The sequence below is a fragment of the Gobius niger genome (assembly GCF_951799975.1).
Source record: "Gobius niger genome assembly, chromosome: 16".
In the NCBI taxonomy this organism is placed as follows: domain Eukaryota; kingdom Metazoa; phylum Chordata; class Actinopteri; order Gobiiformes; family Gobiidae; genus Gobius; species Gobius niger.
Genome location: NC_136867.1, coordinates 28,162,212 through 28,177,865, shown reverse-complemented (window position 1 = coordinate 28,177,865; position 15,654 = coordinate 28,162,212). Strand labels below are relative to the sequence as shown.

At 42.1% G+C, this 15,654-nt stretch overlaps 1 protein-coding gene across 2 annotated transcripts in view; it reads left to right on the top strand.

The window, feature by feature from the left end:
- Positions 1–15,654, top strand: part of LOC306975774 (serine/threonine-protein phosphatase 2A 56 kDa regulatory subunit epsilon isoform) — a 57,749-nt gene that overhangs the window by 17,816 nt on the left and 24,279 nt on the right. For both annotated transcript variants that reach the window (XM_079573523.1, XM_079573522.1), the window contains exon 2: positions 6,142–6,302. In XM_079573523.1, the coding sequence (XP_079429649.1) occupies positions 6,142–6,302 (161 nt within the window). The remainder of the gene's footprint in view (positions 1–6,141; positions 6,303–15,654) is intronic.

Genomic DNA, 15,654 nt, shown 5'->3' with positions numbered 1-15,654 from the left:
TCAACGTTTTAAGACTGTCTTTGGAAGAGACTGAGCAATATCTTTACCTTTCTCTCTGGCAAACAATATCCAGGGAAGAGTTTGCTTTTAGCACGGGAGACGGAGGTGAGTGGCATCTCTTTGAGCGACTGTAGCCAACATGTTTCCTAAAGGAGCGAACTGATCCGACTTTCAGGTTTAAAGCAAATTTCTTTGTAGAACTTAAGCCTTTCTAATGTTTTGAGATGGTCTTTCAAGAGTCTTAAAAATAAAGGATTACACACATTAAAGGGATGCTTCAGGATTTTTGACATAGGGCCTCATTTCCTAGTTATCCAGAGTGTTGCTGATTTCTGGAGATATTGTTGTTTGTAATTCATGCAGTTCTTATATTTGAAGAGTTTCGTGGCGCTAGGCTAGTGCAAGGCTAGCGCATTTCTATGGTATCAGCTAGCCTGCATTAAAAACAGTCTGACCCGCTCCGCAGTGCACCTGAGGCAAATCACTTATAACGCCAGACTGACCATATCAATGTCTGTGTCCATCACATGAATGATCGCATTTTGAGGGACTATTTAGCTTGGTTGTATAGCTTATACAACCACGAAGCTGATGCTGCTCAAATATAAGTTCTTTTCAATGCAAAATGGTTAAAATTACTCTATCGACACAGACATTTATATGGTTAGTCTGGTGTTATAAGTGATTTGTCTCAGGTGCACTGTGGAGCGGGTCACACTGTTTTTAATGCAGGCTAGCTGATACCATAGAAATGCGCTAGCCTTGCACTAGCCTAGCGCCACAAAACTCTTCAAACATAAGAACTGCATGAATTACAAAAAAAATATCTCCAGAAATCAGCAACACTCTGGATAACTAGGAAATGAGGCCCTAAGTCAAAAATCCTGAAATATCCCTTTAAGGATTAAGTAGGAGCATGAAGCAGGAATAGTCGTTTCTGATGGAAATTGGGAAAGTCTGGGTCTTTTAATGGACTTCCACCAATTTGTTGATCTGGAGAGAGAACACTGTTGGAGAAATGCGTCTCCTTACCATGGTAAAGACAGGTATACAAAGTTAGAGGGTTGGAGGAAATGTTGTTGTAATGTCTTTCAGCTACTCAGTGAATGTCCACCATTGCAACATTATTGGTCCATAAATCATAAAATCCTGAATGATGTTTTTAAGGTACAAATCATGTCTGTATTTGGGTCTAGCTCCATTCCTGGAAAGGAGAGGAGTATGAACTTTGAGCAGTAAGTCTGTAAAGAAGTCGATCACGTGGAGATGGCTGAAGGATTCAACTCCACCGTCACGTGATGATTGGTTTGGAATAATTGTGGAGATATTTACAAAGGAATAGTCCACTTAAGCCATGTCCATATCTCCACAAACGCAGACTTTTCTACAACCGTATAAAAAAACACTCTCTGTCCACACCACAGATTTTTTTGCAGAACTGATGACGCAGCGTTTCATCTCCATGGGCTCTTTTATTGGCCAAACTAATAACATGGATAGTTACTTGCAGCTTGGAGAAATAATGATCCAGATATTCGGTCCACTCCTCTCCATTTATACAGCGTTTACTAAAGTATCCAAAGTAATGGCGTCATTTACACAGACAAATATCTGTTTATAAAAAATATCTAAGTACATGTGGACAGGATCTTATTCTGTAAGGACACAGTTTGGAACAAATGGATACATTTTCTCTATCTGGAATAACTTTATTTGACTTCTAATGTAATAATCTGATCAGTCTGAGCAGTAACCTGTCGAAGGTAAATATTAATTTGAATGAGACGTGGCTGTAAGCTCTTAGTTCGTTTTAGTTTGTCCATATGAGGGCCCGAGCAATATATCGATAGCCGATATCGGATCTTTATCGGCCGATTTCTCTGGAACCAAAAGTGATGGAGACTTCCCATTTTTTACACTGTGAAGGGCTCAGTCTGGGCTTTAAAAGTCTTAGGCCTCAGGGGAGCGGAGAAACAACGTGGTGACAATCTGTCAGCAGTTGTTGTTGTAGACTTTTGCTTATAATAATTTCAGAACCATAAGAAACGGAGCCTTACTGTTGTTGTTGTTTTTTTTGGGATATAATGATTTTTGTCTTTCAAACAAGCTTCCTCTGAAGTGCCTACTACACATGAATATACAGCACAGCGTTGCAGATCATCAAAATCCCCCTAAACCCACATCGGTCGACCTCTATTAGATTTCTTTGATTGAATCCTTTACTATAATAATAAATGTTTAGCTGTAGACTTTGAAAGACATAAAAAATAAACATCAAATTAAATCACTTAAAATATCGCCCAATATAAGCCAGGCCAACCCCCTTCATATCGGAATCAGACCACAAAAATCCATATCGGCCAGGCCCTAGTCCAGTTAGATAAAATAAGAGCAGGACTGTGATACAGTTATAATGTTGTCATACTTTTCTATTACCAAAAAAAGTCTTAAAAGGGTCTTAAACTGGACCTGACTTGATGTTGATCCAGTGGGCCTCTTTAGACTTTGCCTGGGTCTGGTTCAGTCCAGTTTCCCGTCTCTCCTCTCGTCATTGACCTGTGTTATTTCACTGTTAACTTTAGCATTAACGTCAGAAGAATCAGATCTGGGGTCAGTGGGCGGAGTCACCTGAGGAGCATCTACACAAAACATCAACTAAACTCAAAACTACACATCAGGATTTGTTTATATTCGAGTTGCTTGTGGAGCGGCTTAAGCACATTTTCTGCACAAACTTTGAAACCATCTGGATTAGCATCAAAACAGGGCTTTAAAAGTGACCTCCCAATGAGCTCTTGTCTCAGGTTTAGAGGTTTAAAGTGCAGGATCCAGTCTTTTCACTGCGCTTCTTCCCATGTGCGTCAGTAAATATCGTTCTTGTGTTTTGTGGTTATTTCAGCCGCGTAAAGTGCAGCCCGGAGCTTCTGTCCTTCTCACATGTTCCCCGTCCTCTCCTCGGGCAGAACTCTCTTCAGTAAATCTCCGTCTCGCTCCTCTCCGTCCGCTCTGGAGCCCAAACTGAAAAGCAGGACTTTAGCGCAGCTTCGAGCGGCGATGTTTCCGGAGGCTTCACGAGTCCGAGAACGAGCCGCGAGATTCGAGATTCTGACAAACGTGGACGGTCTTCGTGAGCCCGAGGAGTCCTGGAAATGTCATCTCAGAATCAGTACAGGCTGTTTCTCTGTCCACTTTCTGAGCTTTAATCCAAGTTACATTCCATTCGTTTAATGATCCTCGGCTCCTGTTTAGTTTACCTGCTTTGTTCTGTACTTCCTCACTGTAAGGAGGTCCCAGGTTCGATTCCCACCTGGACGGGGCCTTTCTATGGAGTTTGCATGTTCTCCCCACGTCTGCGTAGGTTTCCCCGACCACTAAAAACATGCACAATAGGGTGAATGAGATTGTGTTTGAGAGAGCGAGTGTGGGACGACGGATGGACATAATAATTTATGTTATAAACTTTTGTTTAAAAGCTTCATACACAGGATTATAGACAGTTATAAAATTTGGCCAAAAGTATCTGGTGCATACCGTCCAAATACCCGATAATTGTTTAGTTTTGTTTAACTAACCTAATTTTAATTTTCTGTGTTAAGCTGCTCATTAGCTGCATGTTTTGTATTGATGACAACAGTATAGTCCAAAATGTTACACAGTGTGCCTTTAAATAGGTAATGTCTCACTCAATATGACATTTACTGCAATGAAGAGTAGGGATGGGTACCGTTAGTTTTTTTTCGATACCAAGTACTTTAAGGATACCTGCTGTTCGGTTCCGGTGCCTTAACGGTACTTTTTTCGATACCAATGTTATTTTAATTCAATAAAAATGACGTGTATAAAAAAGTATAGTTCAGGAAAAAATCCTAAAACGGCACAGCAGAAGCTACACAGGAGCAGCAGCGTCGCCTGTGACTTCGTGTTTTGAGCACAATTTCCACTTAAGCAGTAATAAAAAGAAAGAAAGGACGTTATTACCTCTTAAGCTGCAGAGACAGGACAGATCTACATCAGGACATGGTTTTCTTTCAGCTAAACTTTTCTAAACACACTGCGCTGTTCGACGAAGCGAAAGCAACTTCACACTCAAAGATCCTTGCATGGTGTGAGCGCTCACTCTGCCACTGACAATTTACCAAAACTGGACCAACAATGTCTAATACAGAGTGAGCGCTCGCTTTCAACAAACCATCTTGGATATTCCTGTCGCTGCAGCTGCTGTAAAGTTGTAAACAAGAGCACGTAAGCTCAGCCTCCGTGGGTCTGTCGCTAAAGGTAAACACGTCTTTCTTGTCACTGCTCTTTTTTGCTTTTCAATTTGACTAAAAGCTCAAGTTTCTTATTCAGTCCTGGTTTAGTCCTGGTTTATAACTGGTTTTGTTTAGCTCTGGGTTTTACAACCGGTGTAGTATACGTCCTGTCTCAGTCCTGACGCAGACCGCGGCTCTGTCATCTCTATTACAAAAGTTTAGCAAGTTTTGCTTCGCTATAAGTTACATCTATAAAATATATCTTTGCTTCGCTCCATTTGCGCTGAAGCGGGTCAGTATCTGCGCACACGTTCATGTAGCTTTTTTGAGACTCACTGCGGGTCACATATTGACGTCTGGAGAGAAAAAGAACCGAAAGTTGGCACCGAAAGAATTAAAATTTTTCGATACCGCCCCCGACCGGAGCTTTTCGGTCGGTTCCAAGTAGGAACCGTTTAACGGTGCCCATCCCTAATGAAGAGGAATATTTCACAATAGCCCAATCCCCATCATTTCTGCAGTTTCAATTATTTATTTATTTTTAAACCATAGGCAAATATCGTGATAATATCATAAGTCGCAATCATTTTGGCCAAGATAATCGTGACCCTGAGTTTCATTATCGCCCATCCCTACTTTGGACTCATGACTGTTTTCTTTGTACATTTTAAGGTAAACGTAGTACTTAATACTTATGCTCCGTCCACACCAAACTCGATTGACACTATGGGGGGAAAGCTCCTGAATGGTCGACGCTCGCGAATTTCGCCAAAAATTCAACATTTCCCAACTCGAGCGTCGGCTGCGCTCGACGCCCTGGAGGCGTCAAACGCTCACCAAGCGCGAAAAACCTCAAAATGCGCCGCACAGGAGGCGCGTGACGCGCTGCGGGACATCTTGACGCCCCCCCGGAGGCGCGTCCTCCATGTATTTTAAATGTAAACCTGACGCTTTGGAGGCGCCAAAACGAGTTTGGTGTGGACGGAGCATTACTGTGTTGCAATACGTTTCGTTCAGCCTCTGAGTATCGTGATAGGGATCGGATCGTGACAAACATGGATCGTCCAAGCCCGAGTTTTTTTTTTTTTTTTTTTTTTTGGAGCAATTTTACATTAATTTTATCTTCCAAAATTCATACAGTGTGGATGCTCAAAATGGAGTAGGCTGAAGAAATAAGCTTATAAGTGCCTAGCCCATGTTAATTTCAATATACATTCACGTAACATAATAAATAATAATAAGGTCTAGATTATATTGACTTTTGATACAAGCAAGTCCTTCCTGAGCTGAACAGATGGATTTTTAAAGATACAATCATCAGTTTTAAGCTTCAGGCTTAGCAAAATTTGCCAAAAAGAGTATTTAAATGCATCACACAGCAGCTTAGTACATTTGTTACAGATGTTTGTAGAATGAGCCGAAGGACGAAGTATATCTAATAAAATAATTACTATGTCATTAATCTTTCATGTCTTACATTAGTTCCGTGTGTTTATCAGAGTGTGCTGAGGCTGAAAGCCACGTCGTAAATCGAAAATTAAAGTTTGTTTTTAAATACATTATTCCCACAGCTGCCAGCAGGAGGAGCCCTAGGCAGTGTCTTCACCACCTCTAGCGCCCGTATTTCATTGTTGCTATTTTATTCTTGCAGAGACATAATTCCAAAGTATGAAATGGCAAATGTCAAATGGAGTGAGCCTACCACTACCTTTTTTTAATACTTTTTTTTAACTCTGCTGGTTTTGCTGGAATTCTTTCCTTTCTTTGATTATTTGCGAATCTCAATAAAGCACAAACACACCAACGTTCTTTGCGTTTCTGCCGTTAGAAATAAAGTATTTAAGCCGTCATTAAAGCATTAAGATGAACTCTTCCTCTCTCTTTCCCACAGGGCCATGTCGTCAGCGGCCACAACAGCGCCCTCTGTGGACAAAGTGGACGGCTTTTCGCGGAAGTCCGTGCGCAAGGCCAAACAGAAACGCTCCCAGAGCTCGTCACAGTTCCGTTCACAGGGGAAGCCCATCGAGCTCACGCCGCTGCCGCTGCTCAAAGGTCAGACGCCGCTTTTCACACGCCTTTAAAAACACCTGATGATGTCATGAGGTGCTGCTCCTCTGGTCCGAAGGCCAGACGCTGTGGGTTCACATTATTAGCTTGTATTCCCTCTTAGTATCTTAGTTTTAACATCAGAATAAAAGCAGGACCATTGTTTGGTATCCATGTGTAGCACGAAAGGCTAACAGACAAGCCACGTGACTAAGGGAAACTCATACAAATGTTCATCGGTGGCAGCTGAACTTGAGATCAGAGGCTCCATAATTCTGATCAGTGACATCACTCAAATACAGAAACAGAAGAGAAATAACAATGTTCGCCCCCCCCCCCCCATTCTTTATCATTTTCCCCCAATTTCCCAATTTTTTCTGTTTCTTATTACATGACTTTCCCCCAATGTTTTCCCCGTTTGTCATAATTTTTCCCCTAATTTTTAACAATTTTCCACACAATGTTTGGCCCATTCCCTCCTCTTCTTTATCATATTTCCCCCCAAATATCCTGATATTTTCCCAATTTTTTTCATGATTTTTCCCCAATGTTTTCCCCATTTTTCATAATCTTTTCCCCAATTTTTGTTCCAATTTTCCCACATTTTCCCCAATTTCTTCCCCCCCCCCCCCCCCAATGTTTTCCCTAATTTTTCCCAATTTTTTCCTCAATGTTCGCCTCAATTCCCTTTATCACATATCACCCTTTCTTTCCTGATACTTTCCCATTGTTTTTTTTTTCTAATTTTTTCATGATGTTTTCCCCATTTTTTCATAATTTCCCCCAATTTTTCCCACAATGTTCGCCCCATTCCCCCCCCCCCCCCCCCATTATTTATCATTTCCCCCCTATTTCCCCCCTTTTTTTCCTGATTTTTTTCCCCCCAATTCTTTCTATTTTTTTTGTCATGATTTTTTTCCTAATGTTTTCCCAATTTTTCATAATTTTTCCCCCAATTTTTCATGATTTTCCACACAATATTTGGCTCGTTCCCTCCTATTTATCCTATTTACCCCCCCAAACTTTCCTGATATTTTCCCAATTTTTTCATGATTTTTCTCCAATGTTTTCCCAATTTTTGTTCCAATTTTCCCACATTTTCCCCCTATTTCTCAACATTTTCCCCAATTTCTCCATCCCCCCCATGTTTTCCCTAATTTTTCCCAATTTTTTCCTCAATGCTCGCCCCATTCCCCCACCCATTCTTTATCATTTTCCCCCTATTTCCCCCCTTTCTTTCCTGATTTTCCCCCCCCAGTTTTTTCTATTTTTTTTCATGATTTCTTCCTAATGTTTTCCCCATTTTTCATAATTTTATCCCCAATTTTTGTTCCAATTTTCCCCCTATTTCCTCTCTTTCATGAAATTACAAATAAACTCGCTCTTCCAAACAGCCCTGTCTTCATGATGCTGATCTCAGTTCTTGATTCCCTGCCTGACTGTAACGTGCTCTGTTCCCCTGTCAGACCCAGAGTAGTAGTTTTTCCTCATTGCGGCATAAATCTCGGTGGATCTGAGACGTCTCCATAGAAACTCCACCGCTGCTCAGACACAGGAATGTATATATAGAGGGTTATGTAACGGCTCCACAGCTCTGTGCGCATATGTGATACGGCGCTGGTGTTGCCGACGTGCGCTGGAGCAAAACGTACGTCTTTCACACCGGCTTTGACTCGGGTTCAAGTCTCTTAAAGGTTGTCTCTGGGATTTTTCCATTTTAAAATAGGGTAAAAAATGATCTCTTTATTGCACGGGGAGCAGGATAATGGCGTGGGAGGGGCTCATGGTCGCTCACTTGGAGAATCAGGAAGTGACTGTTTTGTTTCAGCTGTTTTAGATCAATATTGCATTTTCAAACCAAAGCATAATACCCAAACTTTTACTTTTTGTTGAGTTTTTTAACAGAGATTAGTTTATTGGTTTGTTCCACAACTCGCAGACACAGTATTTTTTCTTCCACATCATCTTTGTTTACAATATAACTGAGGATAAATAGACAAAAATGAGGTATAGGGTTTTTAAGAAAGCCTTCATGAATGAGGCCCAGTGGTTCCCTTGGTCCATCTGTTCTGTTTTACACTCACTGTGCACAAAGTAGCTTTTAAACACAGCGCCTCCACAATACCCCACCTCTCTCCATCTCTGCCATTTATTCTTTCTCGCTCCTCTTTCATTCTCTCCATCTCTCTCATTCTCTTTCCATCCTCTCCTTTCTTGTCCCCTCCTCCTCTCTATCTCTTTTCCTTCCTTTCCTTTCCTCTCTCTCTCTCCTCTTTCTCCTTCTCTCTCTCTCCATTCCCTCTCTCTCTTCCGCCCTTTCCCTCTGTCCTTCTCTCTCGTTATGTCTCCTTCCTTCCTTCCCCCTCTCTCTCTCCTTCTCTCTGTCTCCCTCTCCTCCTCTCTCGTTCTCTCTATCCCCTTCTTTGCCTTTTTTTCCTTCTCTCTCCCTCTCCTTCCCTCTCTCTTCTTCCTTCTCTTTCCCCCTTCCTCTCTCCTTCCTTCCCTCTCTCTCCTTCATCTCGCTCTCTCTCCCCCCTCCTTCCTTCCCTCTCTCCTTCTCTCCCTCTCTCCCCCCTCCTTCCCTCTCTCTCTCCTTCCTTTTCTCTCTCTCCCCCTCCTTCCCTCTCTCTCCTTCCTTTTCTCTCTCTCTCCCCCTCCTTTCCTCTCTCTCCTTCCTTTTCTCTCTCTCTCCCCCTCCTTCCCTCTCTCTCTCCTTCCTTTTCTCTCTCTCTCCCCCTCCTTCCCTCTCTCTCTCCTTCCTTTTCTCTCTCTCTCCCCCTCCTTCCCTCTCTCTCTCCTTCCTTATCTCTCCCCTTCCTTCCCTCTCTCTCTCCTTCCTTTTCTCTCTCTCTCCTTCCTTTTCTCTCTCTCTCCCCCTCCTTCCCTCTCTCTCTCCTTCCTTTTCTCTCTCTCTCCCCCTCCTTCCCTCTCTCTCTCCTTCCTTTTCTCTCTCTCTCCCCTTCCTTCCCTCTCTCTCTCCTTCCTTTTCTCTCTCTCTCCTTCCTTTTCTCTCTCTCTCCCCCTCCTTCCCTCTCTCTCTCCTTCCTTTTCTCCCTCTCTCCCCCTCCTTCCCTCTCTCTCTCCTTCCTTATCTCTCCCTCTCCCCCTCTCTCTCCTTCCTTTTCTCTCTCTCTCCTTCCTTTTCTCTCTCTCTCCTTCCTTCCCTCTCTCCTTCTCTCCCTCTCTCCCCCTCCTTCCTTCCCTCTCTCCTTCTCTCCCTCTCCCCCTCCTTCCCTCTCTCTCTCCTTCCTTTTCTCCCTCTCTCCCCCTCCGTCCCTCTCTCTCTCCTTTCTTTTCCCTCTCTCTCCCCCTCTCCTTCCCTCTCTCTCTCCCTCCTTCGAACCGTAACCCGAGCCGCTCAGATCCCGTTGCACTTTTCCCCTTTCCCCTTCCACAACACCCCCGCTCCGCCGCCCCCGCCCGCCCGCCCCCCCTTCCATTCAGCACATGTCCTGCCCGACTCCAGCTCACTCCTGACGGACCGTAGCCCCCTTCACCCCGACCTCCCCCCCCCCTCATGACGGCGGACTCGGACCGGCGACCTGCACGGAGATAACGGGCCGACGTTCGCCGTGAGTGTGTGTTGCGTTTGTGCCGGTGTCGAACGGGAGCCCGGAGCTAAAGTTAGCCGCGCCGCTGTCGCCCGCGAGGGGCCGAGTCTAAAATGGCTCATGGGGGGGCGAAAGACAAGAAGTGTTTTCAAAAGGAGAACGGAAAAAAGTTTTGCTCGGAGATAGATCGGAGCAGCGCGAGACTCTGACGACGCGCGGCGGATTAAATAAATGTCATCAGGCGGCCATGTTTGTTTATCATGGTCCTGAGATTAAACGCGATTGGACTTTCGCAAACGCTGCAGTTTTCCAGTGAGATAATGTCCTGTGCTGAGAAAGTAATGTCCCTGTGTCTCTAAGCAGGACTTATGTACAAAAGACTTCACCTTAAAGCCGTTGAATGAATTAAAAAGCGTTTTGATTTGACTTTAGCAGGCACTCGATCTGAATTAATGACATTTCTCAACTCTTTCTGCGTTCCTTTGATTGAGTTATTGCTTGTAAGTCTTTAGATGCATGGATTTGTTTTGTTCACTGCCTTGAAAAGATTGCATGTTGGTATTGAAATGGAAAAGCTCTGAATTTGACTTTCTGCTCCCTGTTTAAACCCGCTGTAGTTTTAGGGCTGTTGTTCCCAATCTTTTTGGCCTCGCGAACCCTTTCAGTCGTTCATTTTGTTTTCCAGTAACAGTCACAGCACTTTGTTACATTTTGATTTAATCCACCTTTCAATCTAAACACTTATAAATGTCAAATGGCATTTGGTTTATACACTTTGGACATGTGACTTTCTTTTTACACATTAACATATTACTTATAATTACTTACTGTATCACAATACCAGCCCTAATATGTAATAAATGTATCAATATTCAGATATCCCCGGGACCAAAAGTGATTTCCCACAACAGAGAAACGTTGTGATGAAATTGGTTTGCTAAAAGTTTTACTTAAGTTGGTTTCACTAACTCTATATGGACATGCTTCATGTCATTTTGAAGCACAGAACCTGCAGAATTCAATCACTGAGTTAGTTTGACCTCAGCAAATCTATTTATTTTTTTACTGTTGCTAGCCGTAGGCTGATGCTAAGAGCAACATGCTAATGCTTATGGCAACAAGGCCGAAAATCTCAATCACGAGATAAAAAAAGAAATAGAGTGTTCCCTCGTTTACCGCAGGGTTTACGTTCTAAAAATAACCCACAATAAGCGAAATCCACAGATTATTTTCTACAACTATTATGTTTTAAGGCTGTAAAACCTCTCACTATGCACTTTTCTCACTCGTTCACACGGGTTCTCCTTATGCCTGGTGTCACTGTGAGATTTTTTTTTGGTTTGGAAACATTGTGAGCTGCTCTTGTCTCCACTGTGCGTTTGTTCAAACTAAGAGACAATCGTCGCTACGACCAAAGTTTTACTGTGGCAGTTTCCACTTCAGAAGGCTTAGCTGAGGCGAGCGCCACATGTACCACATGCTAGCGGGGTTTATTTTTGCTGAAAAACGCAGAGAAAAAAAAACGCGGAGTTGGACTGATGCGCTGATGTGTTGACGGTCCACAGAGATCCACTCTGCGACTAGCCAATCAGGACACAGAGCACAATGCCCCTATGGCGCTCATAAAAAACAATCACAATAACTGTATAATTGACAAATGACTTAAAATCCCAGCCTCACGCCTATTGGGAAGATCAATGCAAAGATATTTCATTCTTTTTTCTTTTTTTTTTGCGGCATAATAATTTCCTCACAAATATTATCTACTCAAGCAGTTTACACCCTTCATTTCATTTGACTTTTTAAGCACCTGCCCCCGTGTTCCACAGTCAGGGTTAAAGGAATAGGCCACCGTTTTTATATACTAAGATATGTTCTTACCTCACTTTAGTCGAGTTAATATATCCCCGTCTGGTCATTGTCCGCGCGCTCTGTCACGCAAACGGAGCACATACGCAGCCTCTCCCATATGTGACATAGCTCCGAAAAAGCTCACGATAGAAGCTACCAAGCTCTTCCACGTGTTCCCTATTTAAATAAAGTTACGTGAAGTGTTTTCATGCGAAGTATATTTACACAGAAATGTAACGTGTCGATTTTATAAGCAAATAAAAAGGGGGACTATATTGTGAGGCGTAATGATACGAGGAGCACAGCGTCCGCGTAGTAACTCCTAAAGACTTCCCCCCGCTCACTTCCGTCAATAACCTTTAGGAGTTACTGCGCGGACGTTTTACTCCTCGTATCATTACGCCTCACAATATAGTCCCCCTTTTTATTTGCTTATAAAATCGACACGTTACATTTCTGTGTAAATATACTTCGCATGAAAACACTTCACGTAACTTTATTTAAATAGGGAACACGTGGAAGAGCTTGGTAGCTTCTATCGTGAGCTTTTTCGGAGCTATGTGACATGTGGGAGAGGCTGCGTATGTGCTCCGTTTGCGTGACAGAGCGCGCGGACAATGACCAGACGGGGATATATTAACACGTCTAAAGTGAGGTAAGAACATATCTTAGTATATAAAAACGGTGGCCTATTCCTTTAAAGCTGCTCTGATGGAGCTGAGCATAACATGTCCAAATATAAAAAATGACAATGTTATCAAAAAATTAGATCACGATAACGATATGTGATACGGTAAAACCCATTGGCATCGGCCTTAGAAAAACCCTCATCAGTAACATACTGAATTCCATTATACTGTTACTAGATTTATGTCCAATGATCTGATTAATCCCATGGATGTTTTCCACGGTTTATGATCTAACACGTGTGACAGGTCTGTGTTTCTGCATCAGGACGAGACGAAATCAGCATTTGAGGTGAAATTGACCAAATTTATTTCCTCAGACGTTTCCTGTTTCGCCCAGTTCTCTTTCCTCTGTCTGATGAAATGTTCGCAGATCTTAAGAAATGAAACATGCCCTGGTGTTTTTCTGCGTTTGTGGCATTAAAATGTAATATATGGGCTTTAACGTGACCTGTATAAACCCTGACATTGATATTTGTGGTTTTCTCGGCCCCCTGGTGGCGTGTGCGAGCTGCTGTCCCTGAGTCAGTGTTGTGGCTCTGAGTTACATAAACCAGGATTAGACCGAACATCTGCTGCAGCTGCTTCACAAAACGACAACAGAGAGAGAGAGAGATGCAGATGCAGCGGGACGAGAAAACACGGGGATGTCCTGGATGTACTTTTGGAACCGCCTCAAAATTCTCTTTTACACAGTTTTTTCCCTCTGAGAGTTGGACCCTTTTCCAGTATTTTCTGGCGTTTTGTTTTGTCGAGTCACGTGTCGGTTTATCCAGGAAGTGACTCCAACATGGCCGTGTCTTTCCCGCGCTCATTCACTCACAAATACTGACATGTTTGGTATCCACGTGTAGCAGGAAAGGCTGTGGTCGAGATGACGCTGTAGTCCAAATATGGTCATTTCCTTTGTGGGAAATGACGGGAGAAATATACACAGAGTGCATGTGCAGACAAAGGGACTAAACTTTAGGGCCTTCTATCCATCCCTCCCTCCTTCCTTCCTTCCTTCCTTCCTTTCTTTTTCCTTCATACCTTCTTTTCCTTCTTTTCTTTCTTTCATTCCTTCCCTCAAACCTTCCTTCTTACTTTTTTTCCATCTTTCATACCTTCTTTTCCTTCTTCCCTCCCTTCTTTCATATTTTCCTTCCTTTCTTTCTTCTGTTCCATCTTTCTTTCTTTCCCACTTTCTTTCTTTCCTTCCTTTCTTTTCTTCCTTCTTTTTGCTTTTCTTCCTTCTTCCCTTCTTTCTTTCCTTTTTTCCTTCCTTTCATTCTTTCCTTCTTGCCTTCCTTTTTTCTTTCTTTCCAGCTTTCTTTCTTTCTTTTTCTTTCATTCCTTCCCTCATACCTTCTTTCTTACTTTCTTTCCATCTTTCATACCTTCTTTTCCTTCTTCCCTCCCTTTCATATTTTCCTTCCTTCTTTCTTTCCTTCTTCCTTCCTTCCTTTCCCGCTTTCTTTCCTTCTTCCTTCCTTTCTTTCCTTCCTTCCTTTTGTCCTTCCTTCCTTTCTTTCCTTCCTTCTTTATTTCCTTCCTTCTTTGTTTCTTTACTTCCCTTCTTTCTTTCCTTTTTTCCTTCCTTCCTTTCATTCTTTCCTTCTTGCCTTCCTTTTTTTTTCTTTCCTTGTGTCTTTCCTTCCTTCCTTGCTTCCTTCCTTTCATTCTTTTTTCTTTCTTTCCTTCCTTCCTTCCCTGACGCTGTAATCCAAATATGGTCATTTCCTTTGTGGGAGACAGCAGCAGCTAAAGACAGGAGAAACATCCACAGGTGCATGTGCAGACAAAGGGACTAAACTTTAGGGCCGTTTTCATTCCACTCTTTAACAACATCTGCACTTTAGTCTCTCCATAAGTCTCCACCCTTTACAGGCTTGGTTTTTTTAAGATCAGCTGAACTTATTCCCATGACAACGGGCATCGACCTGTCATGCGCTCGTCCCTGATGTTACTGTGGTCACTCCTCTCTCTCGTGGTCACAAACAGTGAGACTTATATAAACGCAAAGAGAGCAGAAATGACCTTTATTGGCTCAGGGAGTGCAAAGTTTAACTGCAGCAGGAAGACGAACCCGGATGATATAAAGTTGAGCAATTATGCCTCGTCAGAGCAGTAATCCAAACGGCCTCATGCAGCACTGTATATTCATTCTTTCTTCGAGCAAAAAAGAGGCGAGAAAGCGATTCACACCACACTCGCTCCGAGCCAGAGTCTATGACCGGCCCATATACCAAATAAGCCAAAGCCTAAATTTATTGCACATGGCGTATTATGCAGATTAAACAAAGTCTATGCTCTGTGACTGGATTCTACGTAGGCAAAAAATACTATTGATATTAGGGCTTTTCATATTCCAAAACGCAGTGTTGGATAAGTTCAGGTACTTACTATAGCGATACCAGGATCATCTGTGGTATCGGCATAAAGTAAAAAAAAATGTATACCGGTACTTTAACGATACTTGGTTTTCAATACCGATACCCGAATGATACTTTTTCCGATACCTATGCAAAATTATTTGTCATTTAGAACCAGAAAACAGACGAATAATGTTAATTTATTCCTTATCCTACCATCTAATTCCACTGCTCCTTCTGGGTTGCCCCAGCGGCATCGAAGGATGTGTTAAATGCAGAGGACAAATATCCCTACGGGGACAATAAAGTATACAAACAAACAAACAATTTGTTTCAGGTGAAACAACCAAGAAACTTTCTTTAACTACAAAAGTGTGGGGGGAAAAAAAGCTTTTATTTTTTTTATTTTTTTTTACCCCATTTAAAGACATTTAGAAAATCTATTTCCCCCCTAAATTTCCCATTTTTTTCCTCAAACATTTCCCCAATTTTATTATGTGTTTTTTCTAAAATTTTCCCCAAAATGTTCACATTTTTCCCAATCCCCCAATTTTTTCATTTTTTTCCCTCAATTTTTTTCTCCGCATTATTACTCTTATTAAATTTTATTTATTTTTTTAAATCACAAATTACCAAATTTTTTCCACTTTTTTTTTTTTCAACTTGTTTTTCACATTTTTTGTCTTTTACATTTGGATGACCAATAGCATCAAAACTTCAATATAAAGATTTTATGTTTCTTTTCGATACCTGCTTTTGATATATATTATTTTTCGATGCCAGAAGTAACTGTACCCAGCCCTACAGAACAACCCTAACCTGACCCCTCTTTAAATAATCTTTGTGACTAATATAATAACAAATTAGCACTATATATTTCTCTCTGGCTCTGTCCATTATTTAGACTTTATTGCTG